This window comes from Psammomys obesus, unplaced genomic scaffold, assembly GCF_907164565.1.
Source record: "Psammomys obesus unplaced genomic scaffold, mPsaObe1.curated_primary_1811, whole genome shotgun sequence".
NCBI lineage: Eukaryota > Metazoa > Chordata > Mammalia > Rodentia > Muridae > Psammomys > Psammomys obesus.
This window is the reverse complement of record NW_026585895.1, coordinates 44,292,321-44,317,352: the sequence shown is the minus strand read 5'-3', so window position 1 is coordinate 44,317,352 and position 25,032 is coordinate 44,292,321. Positions and strand designations below refer to the sequence as shown.

Below are 25,032 nucleotides of genomic sequence, written 5' to 3'. Positions count from 1 at the left end.
GGCAGCCTTGACTTGTCCCTGAGTTCAGTGGGAATGATTTCTCTCCATTGAGCTTGATGTTGGGTTATAGGACTGCTGTATATTGTCTTTACTATGGTTAGGTATGTGCCTTATATCCCTGATCTCTCCAAGATTTTAAACATGAATGGCTGTTGGGTTTTGTCAAATTCTTTTTCGGCATCTAAGGAGATAATCATGTGTTTTTTTTTTTTTTTCTCCTTCAGTTTGTTTATACGATGGATTACATTGATGGATTTCCGTATATTGAACCACCCCTGCATGCCTGGGATGAAGCCTACTTGGTCATGGTAGATGATATCTTTTATGTGTTCTTGGATTTGGTATGCAAGTATTTTATTGAGTATTTCTGCATCAATGCTCATAAGAAAGATACGTCTGAAGTCCCTAAGATTTTACCTTACACCCATCAGAATGGCTAAGATCAAAAACTCAAGTGACAATACATGCTGGAGAGGATGTGGAGAAAGGGGAATCCTCCTCCATTGCTGGTGGGAATGTAAACTTGTACAACTGCTTTGGAAATCAATCTGGCGCTTTCTCAGACAATTAGGAATAGCGTTTCCTCAATATCCAGCTATACCACTCCTAGGCATATATCCAAAAGATACTCAAGTACACAACAAGGACATTTGCTCAACCATGTTCATAGCTGCTTTATTTCTAATAGCCAGAACCTGGAAACAACCCAGATGTCCCTCAATGGAGGAATTAATACAGAAATTGTGGTACATTTACACAATGGAATACTACTCAGCTATTAAAAATAAGGAAATCATGAAATTTGCAGGCAAATGGTGGGATCTAGAAGAGGTCATCCTGAGTGAGGTATCCCAGAAGCAGAAAGACACACACAATATATACCCACTTTTAACTGGATAGTAGACATATAATATAGGATAAACATACTAAAATCTTTACACCTAAAGAAACTAAGCAAGGAGGAGGACCCAGGGTAAGATAATCAATCCTCACTCAGAAAGACAAACAGGATGGACACTGGAAGAAGGAGAAAATAGGAAACAGGACAGGAGCCTACCACAGAGGGCCTCTGAAAGACTCTACCCAGCAGGGTATCAAAGCAGATGCTGAGAGACTCATAACTAAACTTTAGGCAGAGTGTAGGGAATCTTATCAAAGAAGGGGGAGATAGTAAGACCTAGAGACAACAGGAGTTCCATAAGGAGAGCAACAGAACCAAAAAATCTGAGCACAGGGGTCTTTCCTGAGACTGATACTCCAACCAAGGACCATGCATGGAGATAACATAGAACCTCTGCCCAGATATAGCCCATGACAGCTCAGTATCCAAGTGGGTTCTCTAGTAAGGGGAACAGGAACTGTCTCTGACATGAACTCAGTGGCTGGCTCTTTGACCACCTCACCCTGATGGGGGAGCAGCTTTACCAGGCCACAGAGGAAGACAGTGCAACCAGTCCTGATGAGACCTGATAGGCTAGGGTCAGATGGAAGGGGAGAAGGACCTCTCATATAAGTAAACTGGGAGAAGAGCATGGGAGGAGAAGAGGGAGGATGGAATTGGGAGGGAGGGGGCTACAGCTGGGATACAAAGTGAATAAACTGTAATTAATATAAAAAATAAAATTTAATAAAAAAATTTTAAATGATTAAAAAATAATAAAAATAAAAATTCAATAGAAGGCCACTCTTTACAAAATGGAACCAAGAGTTGACACTGTCAACAAGGCAAAGAACCTGTGGCTAGACAGGCCACAAGCCCTACTACTATTATTCTGCTAAACGGACAGAGTACTAAAACAACTTCTAATGACTTACAGTTATACCCATAGATCAGTGCACTGCTCAAATCTTACCACAGAAGCTTTTTCTTGCAATACACAAAGCAAGAAACAGAGACATGCAACTGGTCAACAGACATAGACTTTAGAATTCTCAGCCCTAAAATGTCTATTAACAGAACCCTCCCTCAAGGTTCAGAGATTTGTGTAGAAAACAGGGTGGAAAGATTACAGCTGAAAGTAGTGGGTGGCTTCAAAGACAATCTCCTAGCTACAATAGGAAAATGACATATGGAATCACAGGGATTGTGACAAATGGATAAGACCTAAACAAACAGGATCAAGCCACACAAAATCCCAGTATGGAGGAGAAGAGGGATGCATGAAGTCCCACCCCTATTGGCAACTGACTGCTGCTGGACAAGGAAAAGTCAGTTTTCTTTAATGGTGCCACACCTGGTATATAAACCACACTCCTGTGCAAGCCCCATATGCCCAGAAGTGGTTGCCCAATACAAACTGGACTTGATGGAGACAGGAAGAGGGGAAGACAGGAGGAAAGAGAGAGGGGAAAAAAGGAAGGAGACAAGAAGGAAGGGACAGAGAGAGAAAAAACATGCGAGAAAGAAACCATCAGGTTGGGTGGGTAGGGAAGAGAGGGAAGATCTAAATCTGGAGTGGAATGGATAGGATCAAACTACATTCTATAAAATTCCCAAAGAAGTCATAAAAACACTATTTAAAAAATACTGCATGCGAAAGAAAAAGGGAATTATAGGAACAAACTTAAATGTAAATGTCAGGAAGCCTGGTGATAAAAGCATCAAAATGTGAGGGAGATCATCTTTCAACCAAAACACAAAATGGTTAACTAGTAATACAGCTAGGAACTGACAGCTAAGATACAAACTGTTTCTCTGGTTCTGTTTTATGCTGTGTGTTGACAAACATGCAGATCTCAAATTCTGACTAAACTCTTCACATTTAAAAATGTTTTTAAATCCTAAGTAACATAACAATATACATAGTTTTACTACCTACTGGAAGGAGAGTACTACTACTATGAATTAAGTGACTAGAATAAAAACTTGTTATTAATCATAAATAACATTTAAGTATTTTTAAGATTTATTTATTTCTTAATATGATACAGTCTTCTGACTGCATGTATGCCTGTGGGCCAGAAGAGGGCAGCAGATCTCATTATTGATAGTTATGAGCTGTCATGTGGTTGCTGGGAATTAAACTCAGGACCTCTGGAAGACCAGCCAATGCTCTTAACCTCTAAGCCATCTCTCCAGCCCATTATTTAAACTTTTCATTCACTCATTCAGTGTATGGAGAATGTTCAGTGTCACATAGACATGTCTTTTTTGGTACTATCACCAACAAAGAAAGAATCAAGTGCTTTCCTCCTACAGACTGTACTGAGCACTTTCCTCAAGAACTTAGAATACCAATCAGTGATTCTCATACTTCTTAGCTCAGGACTACTCAGTGTGCTTAAGGAGTTGCTGAGGACCAGCGCTGCGTATTACCTGTCCATATGTAGTCTAATAGAAACTGAAACAGAGGAATTAAAAACAGAAAACCAAAGAGCATATCCAGTAGCATTCCAGGGATATCATAGGATCATGATAGACAAAAGACAGCTGGGAAGCTGTCTTTTCATATAAGGCATTAAAAAACACCCTTCCCCTCAAAAGTGTTATTATTTTTACATTAACAGCTTTGTATTTTGTTGTTTGTTTTTGAAGACAAGGTCTTGCTATATAGCACAGCTGGCTTCAAACTCTTAAAGCACTTGCCTAAAGGCCTTGCAAATACTGGGATTACAGTCTTGTGCTACTACAGCTAGCTAAGCAACAATTTTGCTCTTGTGGACTCAGACATACTATAATATGTTGTCTAAATACATATACTGAGTATCTGTACTATCTTTGTAACATCAAAATTATTATAATAACATCAATTGTAGGAGGTAGGCTATATCTTGCATAAGAAAGATCTAATACCAAATAACCGCTTTTCTTATGACTGATAGGAAGACAGAAAAACATGAAATGTTTTCTGGGGAACAGTGAGGGCGCACAGAGTAAATAAATTCATTTGAGTATGTGTTCTCTTCCAGGCCCCAAGTCAGACATTTTAACTGATAACAGTCTTTAAAAAAGTAAATCAAGAATGGCAGTATCTCTACTGACAAAGAAATTGTTAAGGCCCCAAACTAGTACATAATAGACCTGTAATTAGGATCCCACTACTGAAATTGGCCATTTTTCTACTGATACCCTAATCAGAGTAGGTGAGTTTAAGAGTCTCCTCCAAGATTAAAAAATTCCATCCTGCCAGGAAGGTCCTTAAGCAGGGAGGTGAACAACAACAAAGTATTAGCTTCAATTACTCCCTGAAACTGATCATACTAGATTCACTGGGCTCCTTCCCTGCCAGGGTAAGCAGAACCCAGCTATAAAGAAGACTCTCAGACAAGAAGAACTACCTGGAGATTTAGAAAAACTGAAGCACCTAGACCAACTCCAACCTGTTGAGCTGCCTGCAGGCTGTGTAGCATGCTCCAGGTTTCTCAGCTTTTTATGAGCTGCCACCTGTGCTGGGGTGGGCCTTGGTGATACAGATGCCTGTGAGTCATTTCTGATCCTATAAGTAAATAGCTGTTCGCCCACATTAACATAAGTAACCCCAATAAACTCATGGTTCACAAAGCTGGACTTCGGTGGTATCTGTACTTTGGTTTGCCATGGGCTCCCTATCTGGGGTAAGAAGTGGAGTTCATTTCATCTACCCGGGAAGTTTTGTCACACAACAATAAATACAGCCACACAATGAGTGCAAATGAAAGTTGGTCACGAATTTTCTAATACATTTTTCTCATCCCATGTATTTTTTGTTTCTTTCTTCTTTCTTTCCTTCTTTCCTTTCTATCTTCCTACAAATCACCTGCAAGCTTCAGGAAGTTTACCATATTGCCCAGTTACAAAGACAACGTCCCTTCTTAGTATATGGTTTATCTCCTCTCCGTAGACCAGAAGCCTAAAGTATGGTCTTTAAGTCTATGTAGTAACAAAATCTAGCAACACAGGAATGAGCTGATCACTAATAAGAAATGAGACAGCCGGCTAACGCCACTGATGTGTGGACAGAAGCCAACTAAGAAAAGCAGTGACCTGGATGAAGTCAAGTTTAAGGTTAAGTTCCCTAAACAAGGTACACACCACCACTACTAATTAAAAAACAAAAACATAACTTTCATACTCACCTTCTTTATCAGTAACTGACCAGGAATACTTCTGAAAAGGCTTACTAGATGGAAGAGGGTCCATCTCCAGCACTTTATAAATCTGGCCAAAGGCTGATAGTCTAAGTGCATGCTAAGGAATAAAACATTATGTTTAATATAATCTTATTAACCACTGTAGCTTATATGACATTTAACTCAACATTAATTACGTATTGATATTATACTGGTATAATTCCCTAATTTAAGGATACAAGAAAAGTAGCCACACAGAACAATTCAGAAAATGAAAGTTATGTATCTTTCTAAACAGTCAGTGATATACTGGTCTCATACCTGTGCACTATGAGTGATGTCTTCTTTTTGCTGAGTGGTCATATAGCTCAAAGCATCTGTTGGGTCTCGCTCACAAGGATCATGAAGACCAGGACCCCCTTTGGCAAACGCAAGGAAAAATAAAAATTTAGAACTAAATTTAGAAAATAGCTAAGTAACAAAAGAGAGAAGGGGAAAAAACTGAAGAATTAAGTTAAAAGTCTGCTCAATTAAGTAAATACTAAGGATATTCTGTCATTTGCAGTGTTAGCTTAACTATCCTTATTTTATATGAAAGTCACCTAAATCAAAAACTGAGTTTTACTCCAAGAATTTACAACAGCAAGATGAATCATCCCTAAACTTTAAATGATTTTATATTTAATTTTTCTAAATTAAATACTAGAATGCAATCAAGATGAATTTTATTACTTTTAAAATAAGCATTTACATTTCCCAATCCAGACTTCTAAGTGAAGCAAATTCATAGCAGACAGTTTCTATTAGTACCCTTTATGTTAGTACATACAAAACACAAATTAGAATTATTGGAAAAGCTTTACAGCACTCTTCCACACACAAGCATTCTAACTGCTGAAATTCCAAAGAATACAACTCCTACACATCATTCTCCTCTGCAGAGGACAAACATTTAGCATAAGTCTAGATAAATTAACTAAAATGAGATTTTTCTTATTCTTCTGCCTTGAGAGTTTGAAACCCTTACCAGGAAGTAGTATTCCAGATGCCAAACACTCCATTACTCGTCTCAAGGCCTCCCCAGCGCCCAAAGGTCTATTACAAGTACCTATAGACTTTTCACATATAAGCTCTAGTGGCTAGAAGATATTAAATTACAAATTAGTACATGCACCAAGTGTTAAAAGGATTCCAGTTAAATGTGAGCTGACATTTCTATCTAAAAGGGAAGCCAAAAAAGTATAGACAATTTAGCATTTAAGAACCATTTAACTCTTCTCCCATGATTATCTACTCCAACCATTTTTTTAAATCAAGCATTTTAGATATTTTTCTGAAAACATGAGACAAAAATGTTATGATTTTTAATTACCCTGAAAAAAATTTTTTAAAAACTAAAGAAACTAGTCATGTAATTAATTTATGATTAACAAGTTTTCACATGTATAATAGCTAATAAATAACCAAGGTACAAACCAGTCTAAGTTCTACTTAAGTTAGGAAGCACTAAACTATCAAAAAAAAAAGGTCATTCAAATACCTGCTTCAAGAGCAATAATTAAAATAAACAAAAAAACCACATCTCTTCATTAAACTGAAAACTTGTGAAGCTGTACAAATATTTATAGTCTTTCATTATTTTATGAATGAGCCTTTAACTTTAAATTATTTTTATAAATTTTAAAATTGTAGACCTGACTATATCAAATATAATATTTCCAAATTAAGTCAATGTTACAATATATGTTAAATCCAGTTAGTAATTAATAATCAGGCAAACACTGCACTTAACCTAACTGCAGACATACTTTAAACTATATATTGTAACATTGCACTTAACCTAACACGTTGAATTTGTGTCTACATTTCATAAGAAATTCAAAAGACAATCAGATAATCTATCAGATAATCTCCACAGAAATAGAATGACATGCTAAAGGAAATGGACCAGCCAAGAAGGCTATCATGGGCAGCAAGTAATCATGAGTGATCAATGATCACTACAGAGTTCAAAGAACAGCATTTCTAAAAGGTATAAAACCTTTAGGTCAGAAAAAAATAATAAAAATAATACAGACAAAGAGATACAGACAGACAGATACATATAGAGATAGATAGATAGATAGATAGATAGATAGATAGATAGATAGATAGATAGATAGATAGATAGATAGATTTAAAATCTTGATATACATATACCAGGTCTAAAACACAAAAGACAAAGACATGACAAGTTATGTTCATAAAAGATTTCATAAAACTGCATAAATTTCTAGGTCAAAACAAGACAACATATGCCTTAACTAACTCAGAAGATAGTCATTCCGTAGTAACATTTCTAGTATTTCTTCTGCTATAGCTTCAAGATTTGTTTTTTAATCACACTTAAGTACTTACCCATCCTTTCAATGGTGCCCATGTAGGAACTCTGTTGCACAAATCACGCAGAATGCGGAGGACAATTACACATGATTTTAATCCATTTGCCCTTGCCTAAAACAAACAAAATGATTCCAATATCCCTATAGAAATCCATTCCTCATTTGAAATACACTGATCATGTATTTCATGGTTTTTAAAGTGAATATCAATTAGCAAATAATTTACTGGTTTTCAAGCAAACCAAAAAATCAAGTTATGGTTCAGAAAAGCAGGTTTTCAACAAATAGAAAATTCCTTTTATAAACTCATAGTAACCAAATTCTAGGAACTATATTAACATTTAGCTTTTTTATGTTTATATTTTATAAGCCACCATCTACTATTCAAAATAGTAAGCCAAAAAGAATTACTTGTTAACAAAATATCATGGAAAGAAAGCTCAGTGGATAAAGTGCTTCCTAGGAAAGCATGGAAGCTCGAGTTCAACCCTCGGAACCTGTGTTTTAAAAGCCAGGTGTGGTGGCACACACTTATAATCTCAGTGTTGGGAAAGCAGAAACAAAAGGGTCCCTGGGGCTTGCTGGCTAGTCAGCCTAGCCTACTTGGTGAGTTCCCGGTGCCATGAGAGACCCTATCTCAAAAAGAAAAGCAAGGTGAGCAGCTTCTGAAAAATGACATTGAAGTTGAGCTCTGGTTGGTACGCACACACCACAGTGCACACACTACAGTGAAAGCTATTCTAGGCTCTTTATCTAAAGGAACTAACTGATTTACTCCAAGAATGATTCAATGAGCTACAAAGTATCCCCATTTATATAGCACACGGAAAACACTACGTGTCAGGTGTTCCAAACATAATCTACATATGGCTATACAGGAACAGTAAGGAAATAACAAAGCGCCAACCTGAAACCATTTGGCATGTCGAAGAGAAGCCAAGGCATTCAGGCATTTTTGCCTGTCCAATAAGTCCGGAGGGTCTTTCATCATTACATTTTCTAATAATAAAATGGGATAAAGGAAAACAGATAGAGTTTGAAAAGGTGTTAAGAAATAATCACTAGCAACCAAAAGAAAGCAGCATTTGAGTGAACTTACAATAAGACTCCCAAAAATTTCATAATTTGGTTTTGTTGCTTCTTTTTAAAATTAAGTACACATTATTTACATGAAGTCATCAGAGTTTGAGCAAAAATGCAAGGAAGAGTAAAAGAATTCATTCAGTAAAGGGATCAGTGACTACTGCTTCTGATTATCAATCTGTAATCTTACTAATGAACATGTGAACCATCATAGAAAACAAAATAAATACACAGCATTGCATACTTTGGCAAACTATAAAGAAAGACATCTGGGAACAATAGCAATAAAAACATTTTTATTAGAAGAAATTTTGATAACTCATCAGGGTCTAAAACAGCTCTTATATAATAGTAAAGTTAGAAATGCTGAATATACGCTCAGTGTGTATTTGATTCTAAACAAACCCAGTCACTAAACCACCACCACTGCTAAGAGCTCAAAAGCTACCTTGAGGTTCATTCAGTATTTCTTTTTGGACCCAAAAATTTAAAACTACAAATATAAAATAGAAATATTTTTATTTATTGATCTCTTTTTTTTTTCTTAAGGCAACTCAGACTGCTACCTAATCATGGTATTTTGATTTACCTTACTATCTCACAATGGGTTGAGATGGTCAAAAGCAGCAAAATTTAAACATGATTAACAATAAAACCCACATATTTGAGATGCCACATGATACTAAGTCCAAGTATTACCAAATTCATTTCTGCTAAGCTATGCAGAATGGGTTTTTAATTTTTAAATCTTAATACATATTTGATAGTTCCACAATAGAATTCCCTCAAAAGGGTTGTCTAACATCTAAATCAGATTTATTACTCTCTCTTAAGAATGCTTTTAAGCCAAGAGGTTAGAGCACAATGTTAATCCCAGCACTTGGGAGGTAGAGACAGGCAGATCTCTGTGAGTTCAAAGCCAGCCCAGCCAGGAGCTACACAGAGAAACCTTGCCTCCCCCCACCAAAAAAAAAAAAGGAAGGAAGGAAGGAAGGAAGGAAGGAAGGAAGGAAGGAAGGGAGAAAAAAAAAGTCCCACCAACACTTCCTGTCAGTATTCTCTTGAGAGTAGATAGGGAATACACTGCATAGTTCAAGCAATGTAAATACTTTTAAATGGCACAAAAGAACATTGATATTTTTTGGTTTCCTCCGTTATCAGTGAGTCTATAGCGGCAAATCTAGTGTTGAGTCTACTAGCTAAAACGTTACTAACCCTGAAGGCTTAATTTTCAACTAGAGCCACTGACAAAAGATGGGGCTCCCTGCTCTGCTGCAGCACTAAAGGATGAAGTGTCACACACTTATTTTCTGCCAAGTGAGCGCCACAGCAGATGTCAGCACTGTTTTCCATTAACCCCGCCAACAAAAATCACAGTGCTGGTGCTCATTTCATTACTCATTTCTACTCATAAGATCAGAAGCCTCATAAAGAATTATCAATGCGGACTTGTTTAGAAACCCAAACAAATATGGTACTCACAGGTGCTCCAGCTCCTGGACTTACTTGTTTTTACAGACAAACATACAACTGACTCATTTTAATGTTTTGTCATCCAATTGTTTTAGTCAATACAAGCATCTGTGTAAAGCTTTTGTAAAAGATAAACATCTCTAAATGAGTTATTAGACTCTCCTAAAAGGTAGAACCAACAAAGGCTGCCTGGCTCTTCTCCTCCCATGTCCCTCCCCAAGTCCACTGATAGGGGAGGTCCTCCTCCCCTTCCATCTGACCCTAGCCTATCAGGTCTCATCAGGACTGTCTGCATTGGCCAGGGGTCTTTTCTGAGACTGATACTCCAACCAAAGCCCATGCATGGAGATAACCTAGAACCCCTGCACAGATGTAGCCCATGGCAGCTCAGTCTCCAAGTGGGTTCCCTAGGGTAACAGGTAACAGGGACTGTCTCTGAAATAAACTGACTGGCCTGCTCTTTGATCACCTCCCCCCCTGGGGGGTGATGGGGTTGTCACACCTTACCAGGCCACAGAGAAATACAATGCAACCACTCCAGATGAGACCTGACAGGTTAGGGTCAGGTGGAAGGGGAGGAGGACCTCCCCCATCAGTTGCCTGGGGAAGGGGTATGGGAGAAGAGGGAGGGAGAGTAGGACTGGGAAGGGATGAGAAAGGAGACTACAGCTGGGATATAAAGTGAATAAATTGTAATAAATTAAAAAATTTTAAATTTTAAAAATCAAGACATCAGCTTGCTACAGACAGCCAACATTTGGAAACAAGATTCTACTAAAAAGAGATGAAAAGAAAGATTCCCTTTATATCAACATCAAAATGGCCATGTATGTTCATGCTCTAACAGTCAAAAGATTTACCAAAATGGTTTACTATTCATGAGGCTGGAAACAGTTAGGTGTAACAAACACATTTTTTTTTAAGTCTTGCAAGTATGGCACCACCTTGCTACTTATCAGGCCAGCTTGTAAATTCCCTTTATATGGCTAATGATATATTTTTACACATTTTTACTGATTAGGAAAAACACTCCATTAATGTGGCAATCACAAAACTATTGCTAGGAAAACAATGCCACTCTTGATATAACCTCAAGTTTAATATTTTAGTACCTTAACACAGGTGTGTGGGGGTCTGCTCTGTGTTTTTCAACTTTCTTTTAAAAAAAAAAAAAAAAAAAAAAAAAGTCATAATTAATTAAAAACAGCAGAAAGTCAGAGGAAGATGGATGGATATCTGTGCATCCAGACTAGCCTGGTCTACATAGTGAATCCCAAGCCAGGGGTACATAGGAAGACCCTGTCTCAAAAATAAATAAAAATAAAATTATGATCTATTTCACTTCCTTTGTAGGAAACATAAGAAATAGCAAAAGGCTGGAGAGATGGCTCAGAGGTTAAGAGCACTATCTGCTCTTCCAGAGGTCCCGAGTTCAATTCTCAGCAACCACATACTCACAATTCTCACAACCATATACTGGGATCTGATGCCCTCTTCTGGCATGGAGGTGTACATGCAGATAGAGCACTCATATACATAAAATAAATGAAATAAATCTTTAAAAAAAAAAAAAGAAGAAGAAAAATAGCACAGAAAGATGGGCAAGTACTGACAAAAATGTCAAATACAAAGAAAAATAGCTTTTAAAAATGTTTTTGTAATCTACTATCAGGGCAAGAAGGTACATGCAGCATTCTTCACAATGGGAACACTGGAAAAAGGACTACTATGCCTCACCTTGCTTGCTTGGTTAGAGGTTATATCAGTGGTCAATAAACACGACTCTGCAGCTGACAGTCAATTTTTCACAGTGCCTTACATACAAGCTATCTGCCCCTGTTAATAGAGCATTAGCCTATAAAGGAAGAACAAGGAGAAAGCCAGACATGACTGTGCCTGTGTGTGTCTAGAACCTAGCTCTTCAAAAGTAAAAGCATCTGAGCTGGGAATCGTAGCAGGCTCCATGATAATCTGGATAAAGCTGAGTTCTTGGCTCATCCTGACAGAATGTTTTTAGTATGTCTGAGGATATCCTGAAATCTCTTTTCTCTCAATTCCTTGAAGCTTTCTGGAAGGACATTATGCCTGAGCTACTGTTCATGAAAAACACAGTAATAAAAACAAACATGTAGCAATAAGATGGAAGCACTGTCCTCTTAATTTGTCTAATTGTGGCACAAACACTACCTTAGTGACAGTCAAGCACTGGGAGGAAAATGACCAAAGGACTGCTCTGCACACCTGGGGAAGGCAGGAAAATATAGCCTGCAGCACAATTATGGTCTGCAACAGTCTACTGTCCTGACCCTTAGCCGGACACATCGCTGAACCTCTGCCAAGAAGAGTTAGAAGACCACTGTGGCATCAACTGCTGAAAAGGAACTCTAGGATAGCTTCTTTATCAAGCTCTGAATCTACCTCAATACTAAGGACAAAAGCTGATTTTAGTATAAGCCAGAAAAGGCTTTATTTTCACTATCTGCTTGGTTTAAAAGTGCATTGTAAACATAACTTTACATACAATTTATCACCTCCCCATAGCAAATACATTTCTAGTTTAAAGTTACAAGCACCAGAGTTGAGGCTGTGTAATATGGTCAGAAAGGAAAAATCAGCTCAAGTGTCCATACAGCAACCTAGGCAGGAACAAGAAAGAGGATTCTATACTGGACTCTGTCAGGTTAGTTGAGCAAAATATGATACAGTCCTGCTTATAACAGTGGCCTCCTATGGCTACTGTGAGATTTATAAATATATATGAGAAAATGCTTATACATAAAATACCAAAACTTGTAATATTTCTAAAGCCATGTAAGATGTTGCCCATTGTTAACTTTTTTATACACTAGATTGTATTTTCTCTGACTGAAAATTTACTGTATATGGCATCATTCTCGGTGCCTAGGATAAAGGACAGGATAGGAGGAGGAAAAAGATACCTGCCTTCCAAAGAGCACAAGCTACACAGTAAGCCGGCTCTTACTAGTACAAAGCTCACGGTATACTCACTCATGATACTCAATTTCAAGCATGAAATGTCCCCAAGTAAATGGAAATGGTAGGGCAGGTCTTTAATCCCAGCACTCCAGAGGCTTAGGCAGAAGGATCTCTGTGAGTTCAAGGCTATCCTGGTGTATCAAGCTGTTGTACTTAGTGAGTTCCAGGCCAGCCAGAGCTACATAGTAAATCTTTGCCTCAAAAAAAAAAAAAATAAATAAAAATAAATAAATAAATAAATAAATAAATAAATAGCTTACTTAGCTGGGCTACGGTTCAGCTGTCTGACTCTAGTGTGCCCACATTACTGTCACTTTTGAGACTGTTTGAATAGGTAAAAGTATTTAGTAGCTGAGTGGTTTCTACACTTTATTACTTTGATCTTAGTTGTATACCTCACTGTATAGAAATTCTCTCACAGAGACCTGTAAACAACTTACTGTTTCTGTATTAACTAAACTCTGAAAGCCTGCTCAGTGTCACACAACACTAACAGAGTGAACAAAAAGATGTTATGCAGCAAGATCTCTGCTTTTTCTCCTACACCTTTCTTTTTCCCTTTTAAGGAAATACATAGTACTAGGGAAATAGTCATTTCACAAGGTCTTCAAGTAAAAGAATGAGAGTATGTTAATATTGATAGCAAAGGAGATTTGTGACATTATTTTTTAAAAGTATATTCATTATATACACTTGACAACTTAGAACATAAATGGTGATTTGAAGTAAATGGTTATATACACTTCTACACAGACAATATTAAAGATAAATTTAATGCACTATGTAGACCTAGTTCTCTGGCTCTGCCTGTTCTCAACCTAACTTCCCTCTCATTTAGGTTTTGCTGAAATCATTTAGCAAGTTAAGAGAGGGAAGAAAACAGTTGATTTGTTTCTATACTGTTAACTATGTATTTGAGAGTGGTAAAAACAAATCAGAGTACTATTACAAACTGTCTCAGGGTAGAGGACAGGTGCTACAAGACATTGTTTAGCTTTAAGAAAGAAAATGAAAAGCAGCAGCAGCTATTCTTCATTGCCAGGTATCCCTGAAAGCTAAATGTGCCTGTGTTTCATCCCATATAAATGAAAAGAATTATGTCAAAGGAAACAAGTGTCTAGGTAAACAAACACTGCATAATCCAGATTGCATAATTATGCTGGATGCTCCAAACTGCCCAGAAATATTACACAAAAAGGTGTCTATAATAAAGACCAGATTAGAAAAAAAAATGAATAAACTGTAAAATATTAAGTTGGTCACCAGGGCTGGGATATTAAGGGCATATTTTCTGCCATCAAAAAGAGAAGTAATGTGTGTTAACTGATTCCTTAGCCTTACCTGATCTCGACAAGCTGATGAGAGCCAGCACACAGAGGCCTTTAGAATCTTAGTAACTTAAAACACCTTAAACAAAGATTGAGACTATATTACTTGATACAAATTCCTTTCTACAATTAATATTGCTCCAGAAAGGTATAATAAACTAAGAGCCTGTTTTCAGCTTCTCTGAACCAAAACCTAGGTTTTAAAAGCAACAGGTTAAGCCCGAGAGACTCAACACTGAAAGCTAGGACAAAATCCCGTAAGAGTACACAAAACCCCCAAGAGAAAAAAAAAAAAAAAAAAAAACTTTATATTTTCTTAATACCTTCAAAGGGGTAAACAAAGAAGCAGATACAAACAACTCTCAATATAAAAATAATGTTCAGTAGCACCTATACTTACAACTCTACATAGAAACAGTTGGTTTTCTACTACAGGGACAAGAACACAGCTCACCAAAATTAACACTTATCTCGATACAACAGATATCAGAAATCATAGATTTGCTGTTAAAAAAATTAAGTCATTTAAAAGACCAGTTCTTCTGAGGTGCTACAGACATGCCAATATAAAGGGTAAAGTACAAGCATTAAACCCAATTATACACTGGATGTACTATAATTTAAAAGACTCAAAAAATGTAACTGGTTTCTAATGATAATATTATTTCTGATTTTAGTTGACCATGAGCTGGACCTCCCCCCCCCAAAAAAAAAACACTTTTAAAAAAGATGACCATCTATTTTAATTCCAGGATTCTATGATTTGTGTCTAGGAGCCAAAAATCAAAAGTCTACACACAACTAGGTATTCCGTTTCCTGTCACTGTTAACAATTTAAAATAAACTACAAAGCTGACCTATCTGCCTTTCCCTTTAGTGGTACTTATGGTACACAATGAGAGTTGCTGAAATCTGACAGATGAAAAATAGCAAGTATCCTACTGGCCCATATATACAATAGTGTCTCTAAAACTGATGTGACAGGGTGGCCAGTTGGTCAAATGCAACATAAGAGAAATATCACATGGCATGTTTCTTTGAACAGGACTGAGAGTATTAAAAAGTTAACTTAAGATAAAAACATAATGAAGCTCACCACACACCCATCAACTTCTCAAAACTACTAATAGTTAAGTAACTTCTCATTCTACATTTATGAGGATGACAATGTCATACAGCGATTCTTTTTAACATATATCCTATTCAAACTGTTAACAGGGTCAAAAGCTTCTCAAAAATTTAATGAAGACAGGGATGTTGGTCCAGGCCTTTAATCTCAGTACTGAAGAGGCAAAGGTAGACAGATCTGAGTTCGAGGCCATCCAACTCTACATAGTGGCTTTCAGGTCAACCAGGGCTATGTAGCGAGACCTGTCTCCAAAATTTAAAAAGTGTCTGTGTGCATGCATATATATTATATACATATACATATATATATATGTGTATATGTGTATATATATATATATATATATAAAGGAAAAATAATCTGAATATATTTTTCTCAATAATTTTTAATCTTCAGAGTACAATTATATATATTCAGATTATTTTTCCTTATTCTATAAACCAAATCTACATACAAATAACTAAAATTTATAAGGATATACTAGAAGTCAAGGATATATTAGAAGTCAAACATAACATGCAAGTGAGCAACTTCAAAATCTGCAAAAGAATTTTAAAATAATTCTGGTTTATATCTGAAATCTGACCAGCAAGCCAGTATAACAGGTTAGCTGAAATCAATGAGTTGAAGTTATACTAAAAAAAGGAAAGCAGATCGCCAAAATGGTAGAGAAATTAAGGCACAGTTAAAGCATACATGATAAACATAAGTCTCTGAAAGTGCAAAATACATACGTAAAAACAAAACTTTAAAATATTAAGTGGCTTACACAAGCAAATGAAGTCTGTGACCTCCTAAATCCCAAGGCATAGTTAAAACAGTACTGAAAAGAGCTGTTACATGAACAAAAAGAAACATATGTATGTGTATATATATACACACATGTACCTCCATCCTTCTTCTCCAATTCGTCCCTAATTAGAGGGGAAGTAAGTATCACCTTCAAAGTCAGTGTTGGTTCTTTCGTGTTCCGAATTATAATGGAAGCTTCATTTATACATTGTTCCACTTGGTATTTCTCTTCTGTCAGTTTCTAAAAGTCACCAAGATTTCAAAAACACTCAAATCAGATTAAAATCTCTAAAAGGGAACACATGCTAAGTTAGTAGATATTATTAACTATTAGTAAAAGCAAATAATCCACAACTGTAACTAGCTCATTACTTTGTGGATAACTTCTCTTTCAACTTATGCAAACCTATTCTTCATCCCTCATAAAGAGACCATAATGTCAACCATGCAGACAATTATGAAATAATATTTAAAACCATTTTTCTTCCATGTAAAATGTCAATAGCAGTGTTAAAGAGTAAATAAATACCCTTGAAATTATTACAGTAAAGTAGATAGCTAGAAATGCTCTCCAAAACAACAATGCTGTTGAACAATCTAAAGAACTAATTGCCAGGACATATGAATAAAGACTATACAAATTTCTAAAGTAAAACAAGAAAGTATGAGCGAAAAAGATATCTACTGATAGTCATGTGAAAGAATGATTATAAACAGTAGCCTTGCATAATTAAAATAGATCTCAGAAATCATTCCACTGAGACTTATCATTATAAGATAAGCCAACTGGCATCCACATGGAAATTAACATTGCTTCTTTTAACATACAATAAGATAACCATATAATCCTGGGGCTTTCATAAAATAATCAAAATCATATATTGAATATTATTAGACATTAAATGCATAATTAAATAAATCATGCAAGGCATTTCTTTCTTTCTCTCTCTCTCTTTGGCTTTTTGAGACATGGTTTCTATGTGTAGCACTGGCTGTCCTAAAACTTGCTTTGTAGACCAGGCTGGCTTCAAACTAGATCCACCAGCCTTTGCCTACTAAGCACTGGAATCAAAGGTGTGAGCCACCACACCAGCACAGGCATTTCTTAATGATCAGCTTAATATATATTAAATGATATAAAATAGGCTGAAGAAAATACAAGGTATGCACTAAAAGACTCAGTTATTTATAAAAGAAACACCATTGTTTTATTACTAAGGTACTTCAAAAAATGCAAAAAAAAAAAAAAAAAGAAAACTCATTACTCTAATGTTGAACAGAAGTAAAAAAGGAAAAGATCACACCATGAATGGAAGAACCAGAAGCAAAATAAACAACCACAAAACCTGTTTACAATCATTTTGCCAATGAGAAAAAAATTCATTAAAGTTATCTATTAGAGGGTTGAAGAGATGAGTTGGTTATAGAGTGCTGACTATACAAGCACGAGGACTCAGGTTTGATCCCAGCACACACGGAACAACAGACAGAGCCAAAAGCTGGCTCGGTGGTTAACAGCACTTGCTGCCCTTGCAGAGGACAGGGTTCAGCACCCAGCACCCACAAGGTGACTCACAATCATCTGTAACTCTAGCTCCAGAGGACTTGATACCTCTCTTCTGGCTACTCAGGCATCACACACACAGTGCACACAACATAAAATAAAAATATATTTTTTAAAGTAATAGGCATGGTGGTATATGCCTAGAATCCCTGAACTAGGGAGATGGGCACAGATGGATGCCTAGGGCTTAATGGCCAGCTGGCCTACCTATTCTAATTAGGGAGCCCCAGGTCACACCAAGAGATTCTATCTCAAAAAGGAAAAAAAAAAAAAGAAAAAAAAGAAAAGATGGATAAATAGTTCTTGAGAAGAGAAACACAACAAATACTCCCCTGATTTCCACATTAAGCATACATATGCAGTCAAGCACACACAGGAACACACACACCACACACAGCCCACACAACCAATCTACTGGACCTGGCGGAAACACACATGCACGCACACACACACAATCGATCAAATCTATTGCACCTGGAGAGATGGCTCAGTTGTTAAAGCACTGGCTGCTCTTCCAGAGGACCTGGGTTTTAGTGTGAAGGTCACACTAAAATTATTTCCTGAAATATTATAATAGTAATGCATGTGTGCTTAGAAAGAGGGAAATGTGTATACATGTGTATAACTTAATCTTAACACTGGCGGACAATTAAGATTACAACTTTCCAGTGAAATATACCGCTACCCAAATACAGAAAATTCACTGTTGGAAAGCTATAATGACTATTTTAAATTGAAATACATGTCTCATAATATCCAATATTGCCTCTAAGTGTTCAAGTCTCCTCTACCTCTTTTAACCCTTAAAAGACTTCAGAATGTTTTATATCTTTTTTAGTCTTCTGTAGCCTTGAAAGCCCAAAGTTCCTTAATGTCTGCAAATGTATACTCTCTTTTGGGATTTTTCCTTGAAGACTTGCCAGATCAACAGTGACATTTAAAAGCCATGGTATCCAGAAATAAAATCTCACTTGAGAAAGAAACAATTTTAAAGTTCAACAAGTGAAACCTGCACAGAGAAAGCACTAGTGTTTAGAAAGAAACTTATCAAATCTGGTGGATGGTATCGTCAATGCTACAGAAATGAGACAGATCTCTGAGTTCAATGCCAGCCTGGTCTATAGAGCAGGTTCCAGGACAACCATGGCTACAGAGAGAAACCCTGTCTAAGAAAGAAGGAAGGAAGGAAAAATGGAAAGAAGGAAGAAAGGAAGAAAGATAATATGGAGAAAATGACCAGGTAATAAAAAAAAAGTTACAAATTCACATAACTAGGAGGAAAAGGCTCCTTTTAGACAACAGAATATTATTCAAGGACTAAGTTATATCATTTGTAAGAACATGGATGGAACCAGAGAACATCATGTGGGGCAAAATAAGCCAGGTTGACAAAGATAAACAGTATGAGCATTCTCCATTTTTTAAGGTCTTATCTATTTTTATTTAGTATGTATGAATGTTTTGCCTGTTGGTAGGTAAGTCCATCACATGTGTGCAATACCCACAGAAGCCATAAGAGGGCATCATATCTCCTGGAACTGGAGTTAGAGATAGTAGTGAGCCACCTTGTGAGCGCTGAAAACTGAACCTAGATCCTCTGCAAAGCAAGTCTTCTTAACCCCTGAGTCAGCTCTCCCAGACCACACCTTTATGTGTTCTTTCTTATGAGAATCTAAACTTTAAACAGGGGAGAGCATAAAGGCAAGACAGCTCAGTGGCTACAGATGCTTGCTGCCAAGCCTCAGAACCTACACAGTAGAGAACTGACTCTTGCAAGTTGTCTTCTGAGTTCCACAGGAAGTAAAGAAATAGCTGGAGGAGCGGTTGTTTTTTTGTTTTAAGACTTGAAAGCAAAGGGAGGAATATTAGGAAAGGAACCAGTAGAAAAGGGAGAATACAAAAGAAAGAAGCAAATGGGTGAATAGGATCAAAACACATGGTCTATATGTATCAGAATGACCCAATAAAATCTAATATTGTATACAATGAATATATACTGATTTTTGTATTTTTAATATTATTTTTAAAACTTGTAAATAAAAAACACACCTAAGTTAATCAAAATTAAAAACACTTATTTTTTTAAGGTATCTGCCTCATTTATAAAAATATATATTTAAAAAAAAACAAAAAACAAAAGAGGGCTAGAGATGGATGGCTTAGTGGTTAGGAACAATAGCTACTCTTCCATAAGACCCAGGGTCAGTTCCCAGTCCCACATGGCAGTTCACAAATGGATCCAATGCCCTCTTCTGACCTCCTATACACACTGGCAAAACAGACACACACACACACACACACACACACACACACACACACACACATATATATATTTTAATTTTAAATACATCTTTTTTCAAGAATTAAGGAAAAAGCAAGCATGAACAGACAGATGAGCATTCACCAACTCAAAAAGTTTAGACTTGTGGGCTGACATCTATTTCTATGGCACAGATATGAAAACAGCCTAAAATATAATTACCAAGAAGCTACAATCGATTGATTATAAGTAGCACATAACTGAAATGAAAAACAATCTCAGCTTCCTAATCAGTGTTACACACATCTCCGGGATAGCTAGCAAGGTCAGTCTTAGGGTGACCAGAGCCCAAGCGCATGCATGCCAGCATTAAGCTTTCTAAACCCAACCCAATGAGAAAATAATTTGGAAAACAAACAGAAACAGTGACTTTCCATAAACTTAACAGATGGGTGACTTAAACTAATTCTTGAGACCTGCAAGAGGTTTATTAGTCAAAATGTTTGGCATGCTAGCTTGACAGGCTAAGTTCAGTCACCAGAATCCACATACAGGTAAAAGAAGAGAACTGATCTCACAAAGTTGTCCTGTGGCCTCACATATGCAAACACATATGCACAAACACACCAGTTAATAAACTTAAAACTTTACCAAATCTTCTATTTTTAAAAGCATCATGAAATTATCTACTTTTGATCTTTGAACTTTTTTGATTTTCAACTTTTTGTTTTATTTCAACTCTTCTAAGAGTTTTATAATTCGCAGAGACATACAAAGTCTAGGGGTGAAGAGATACAGTCTCAGCAAGACATGCCTGAAAGGTTTAAGACCGAAAAATTAATGGCCTCACTTTGGTAAATATATCCTGAATATAAGTCACCAGAAATGTGGATTCCTCTACCAAATCATGTTGGTATTCTTTTTTTATACCTATCCCTGACTTACCAATTCTTGTTAATAGTCATCAAGGTTACTGTTTCTTAACTCTTTACAAATTCTCAAAGGCACTAGGCACAGTGGTGCATGCCTGTAATCCCAGCACTCTAGGAGGCAGAGACAGGTGTATCTCTGAGATCAAGGCCAGCCTGGTCTACAAATCAAGTACAGAAGACTCAGGGCTACACAGAAAAACCCTGTTTTAAAAAAAACAAAACAAAACAAAACAAAACAAAACCAAAAAATCTCAAATGCAGTTAAACAGTACTTACCTGAATCTGAATGGGAAGATTATCTTTGACTATATTTAGCAGGGTTTCCGTGGGTTTGTCTTTGCACATTAAAACCAGCTCTAGGTCCATATCATCTTTAATCAGCAAGCCTTTTGCAACCAAGCCAATCCTCATTACCCCACACAATGTTCGGCCACCTTGATCCCTACCAAAAAAAAAAAAAAAAAGCCTGTTAAACATATTTTCCAAGCTACTATTGTCCCTTGGCTTCCTGAATACCTACATAAATGGATAAACTATTATGTACATCCAGACATCCAAAAATCTACAAATTAAAACTCAGATGTAAGGCTCACACATTTTAAGTTACTTTTTCCTAATGACTAAGGATTGTATCTTACACTACAGGTATTTTAATTCATTATAACAACTATATTACTTAAGAATCCCAAGAATATTGAAACTTTTTTAACTGTTCTTTTTAAATTTCTGTATTTTTTTTAATTTTATTTATTACAATTTATTCACTTTGTATCCCAGTTGTAGCCCCCTCCCTCCCTCTTCTCCTCCGATGTCCCTCCCCAAGTCCACTGATAGGGGAGGTCCTCCTCCCCTTCCATCTGACCCTAGCCTATCAGGTCTCATCAGGACTGTCTGCATTGGCCAGGGGTCTTTTCTGAAACTGATACTCCAACCAAGGACCATTCATGGAGATAACCTAGAACCCCTACACTGATGTAGCCTATGGTAGCTCAGTGTCCAAACGGGTTCCCTAGTAAAGGGAACAAGGGCTGTCTCTGACATGAACTCTGCTGGCTGGCTCTTTGATCACCTCCCCCTGAGGCGGGGCAGCCTTACCAGGTCACAGAGGAAATTTCTGTAATTTTTATGAGAAAAAAATTAAAATTGAGGGAAATGGCTCAGTGGGTAAAGTAATTGCTATGAAAGCATAGTGACCTAAAATCTAATCCTCATCAAAAAAAAGCTAAGTGCAGCAGCCCATGCCGGTAATACCAAGAGTAGAGAAGCAGATATGGAAACATTCTCTGATGATTGCTGGCCAGCCAGTCTAGCCAAATAATGAATGAGTGAGTAAGTGACAGAGACAAAGACAGAAACAAGAGACAGAGACCGAGAGACCGAGAGATAGACACAGAGAGAGAAAGAGACAGAAAGAGCATGAGCACCCCAACATCAACGTCTGGCCCCAACATATGAGTACCCATGCACAGAAAACACACTATACCAGTATCCCCACCATCATCCCAACACATATTCTAAATAAACTTATTTTTTTAAAAGTAATATGTCAACACCTGGATTTAAACTCAGGATAGTTGACACTCAGGTTCTTTATGTTCTACAGTTGCTTCTCAAGAAAACAGTTATAATTAGAGATATCAAAAAAGGTACCTGAAGGTTTGGTTTGGCTAGATGGGGAGGGAGTTTAGAAGCAAAGAATCATCAGATAGTTCGAAGTCAGTGAAGTTAAGAATGAAATGAAAAAAAATAACATATGGTGGTGCAAACTAGAAGGAGTTATTAGCTACTCAAAGCCTGAGCAACCTTGAAGATTCAATAAACATTAAGTCTATAAAGAGAGTGCAAGTGGAGAAGGAGATAAGTGAGCGAAGTGTGCAGGTAACTGCTGGAATCCATCAGTCATCAAACATTCTTTCTTACTCTGTTGTCTTATCCTCTCTGGCTCCCTAATGTGTATAGTCTCTTCTCCATAATCATTCTCAAGTCTTGCCTTCAAACTATTCTGCTCAAGTTCTCAAATAGACTATTTCAATAATGCCTTCCTACCAGCCTTCCCTCTACCACCTTTAATCTACTACATAGAGAACCTCCCAAAACCAGTATTTTGGATGACACCCCACAGAGAGGACAGTCAGTCTAGCATGAGCAAAAGTACCTCATCTCACTAATATTTTCACTATTTGGAGAGACCAAATAGGTGTGTCTATGGAACACACCTCTAAACCTGAAAGACACATCGGCCCCTGCTTTACAGAGTAAAAACAGATCTACTCTGTATTCCTTGAGTCTCACAAGACAATGTAGGAAGAATCACAATCTTGAAGAAAAAAAAAAAAAGCATTAGAAGATGCAAAAGCTACAAACTTCTATGAAATATATACTCAGAAGAGTAGGAGCATGTGTGCAGATGTGTAAAACCTCAATTTTTCAAAAAATTGAAAAAGCAACATAAACACTACAATTTAAATCTAGAAACCATTAATGACTTAACTTGTACAAGAACTATAATATATACAGAGAAACCCAAGTATGTAGGTCACTCAGGAGCACAAGCACTAGAAAATATAATTAGCATGTGTACCAAATTAAACAATTAAGAGTTTAAACAACCAAATTTGAGGAAAAGTGATTACTTACAAGAACTTCCACACTGAGACACAATCCAATGTGCAGTTATGTGTAACAGTCTATTGCCATGCTCTTCAGCATGAAGCTCACTGCTTATCTTGGAAGTGAAGGAAAAGGCTGTACTATCTTTTAGTACAGACCATTCATTCATCAATCCTCTCCTACTCTTCCTTATCTACTTATCACAGTGATGTAGAAAACTGAAAGCTGGAGGGAAAATCTGGAGCTTCTATTTTCCACTTGCATAAGTCATAGCTAACACAATGTTTTTAAACCTATAAATATGGTACAACAAATCAAATAAACTTCGTTTTTCAAAGTAGGTTTAGAGTTACTATAATCGTAGTTAACAGTGCTCAGCTGAGTAGCTCCAAACTGGCATGACATAAAATCTCATAATCTAGTTACAGGCAGCACTGTGGTTTCATCTTATGGATCTCTAGTATTGCTACCTTCCAACACTTCTCTTGTAACTGTTAAAAGCCCTGGCTTCCTTCTATTGGTCCTTCCTTCTACAAGTCACAAAACGGTACACTAACAATATGCAACATAGATGCTGATATGTCCTATGAAGTAACAAGTTAAATAAGTTAACGCTACTATTACATTTTTCTATGCTCCTGTATAACATGATTTCAAAATGTCTAACAGAAGCAGTATTTTTTGTTTTGTTTTGAGATAGGGTCTCTCTATGTAGTCTTGGCTGTCCTGAGCTTACTATGTAGCTATGTAGACGAGGCTGCCCTCAAACTCAAAGATCTGCCTGCCTCTGACTCCTGCTAGAACTACAGGCATGTTTGTGCTACCATTCCCAGCTAGAAACAGTATTTTTATGACTTCCTTGAAATAAAATAAGTTATTTATTCTAGAATTTAAGAGACTGAACAAACACAGCAAATGACATATCATAATTCTCAAATATTAGTGTAATCTCAAAAGGGGTCTGAAAAAACTATCATCTTTTTCTGATTCTACTTATTATTCCTCATTACTTTCCTATTAGAATTTAACTCTAAAAAAAAATGGCATGAAGCATTAACTTTCATGGTTATGTTCCGTATGATAAAATTAAAAGAACAGCAAGCACATCGCCAACTCAATCCAGAGGATCCACAACCTCTTCTGGGCAAAGCTTAACAAAAGCTACTCAACACTCACTTTGAATAGTTTTCTACAGCCTCATCTTTCTTTGCTTCTGTCTCCCCCTCAGTTTTTGTGCCTTTATTTGTTTCGTCCAGCCAATCTGAGACATGTTTAAGAGCACATTCAACAGTAGACACCATATTTTGAACAGCTTCAAGTTCCTCCGGAGATGGATATATTGTTGAATGTTTCACCATAACATGGCGATCATCATTGGCAAAAGATCTAATAGATCTCTGTGAGAAGGGAGAAAGAAAAAAAAACTTAAAAGGAATA

The 25,032-nt window shown here is 36.7% G+C and overlaps 1 protein-coding gene across 4 annotated transcripts in view; it reads right to left on the bottom strand.

Moving 5' to 3' along the window:
* Window positions 1-25,032, bottom strand: part of Strbp (spermatid perinuclear RNA binding protein) — a 114,668-nt gene that overhangs the window by 45,104 nt on the left and 44,532 nt on the right. For all 4 annotated transcript variants that reach the window (XM_055600828.1, XM_055600827.1, XM_055600825.1 and 1 more), the window contains exons 3-10: window positions 24,772-24,992; window positions 21,262-21,427; window positions 16,326-16,470; window positions 8,338-8,429; window positions 7,447-7,542; window positions 6,077-6,188; window positions 5,371-5,468; window positions 5,056-5,167 (exon numbers count right to left, since the gene is read on the bottom strand). In XM_055600828.1, the coding sequence (XP_055456803.1) occupies window positions 5,056-5,167; window positions 5,371-5,468; window positions 6,077-6,188; window positions 7,447-7,542; window positions 8,338-8,429; window positions 16,326-16,470; window positions 21,262-21,427; window positions 24,772-24,992 (1,042 nt within the window). The remainder of the gene's footprint in view (window positions 1-5,055; window positions 5,168-5,370; window positions 5,469-6,076; window positions 6,189-7,446; window positions 7,543-8,337; window positions 8,430-16,325; window positions 16,471-21,261; window positions 21,428-24,771; window positions 24,993-25,032) is intronic.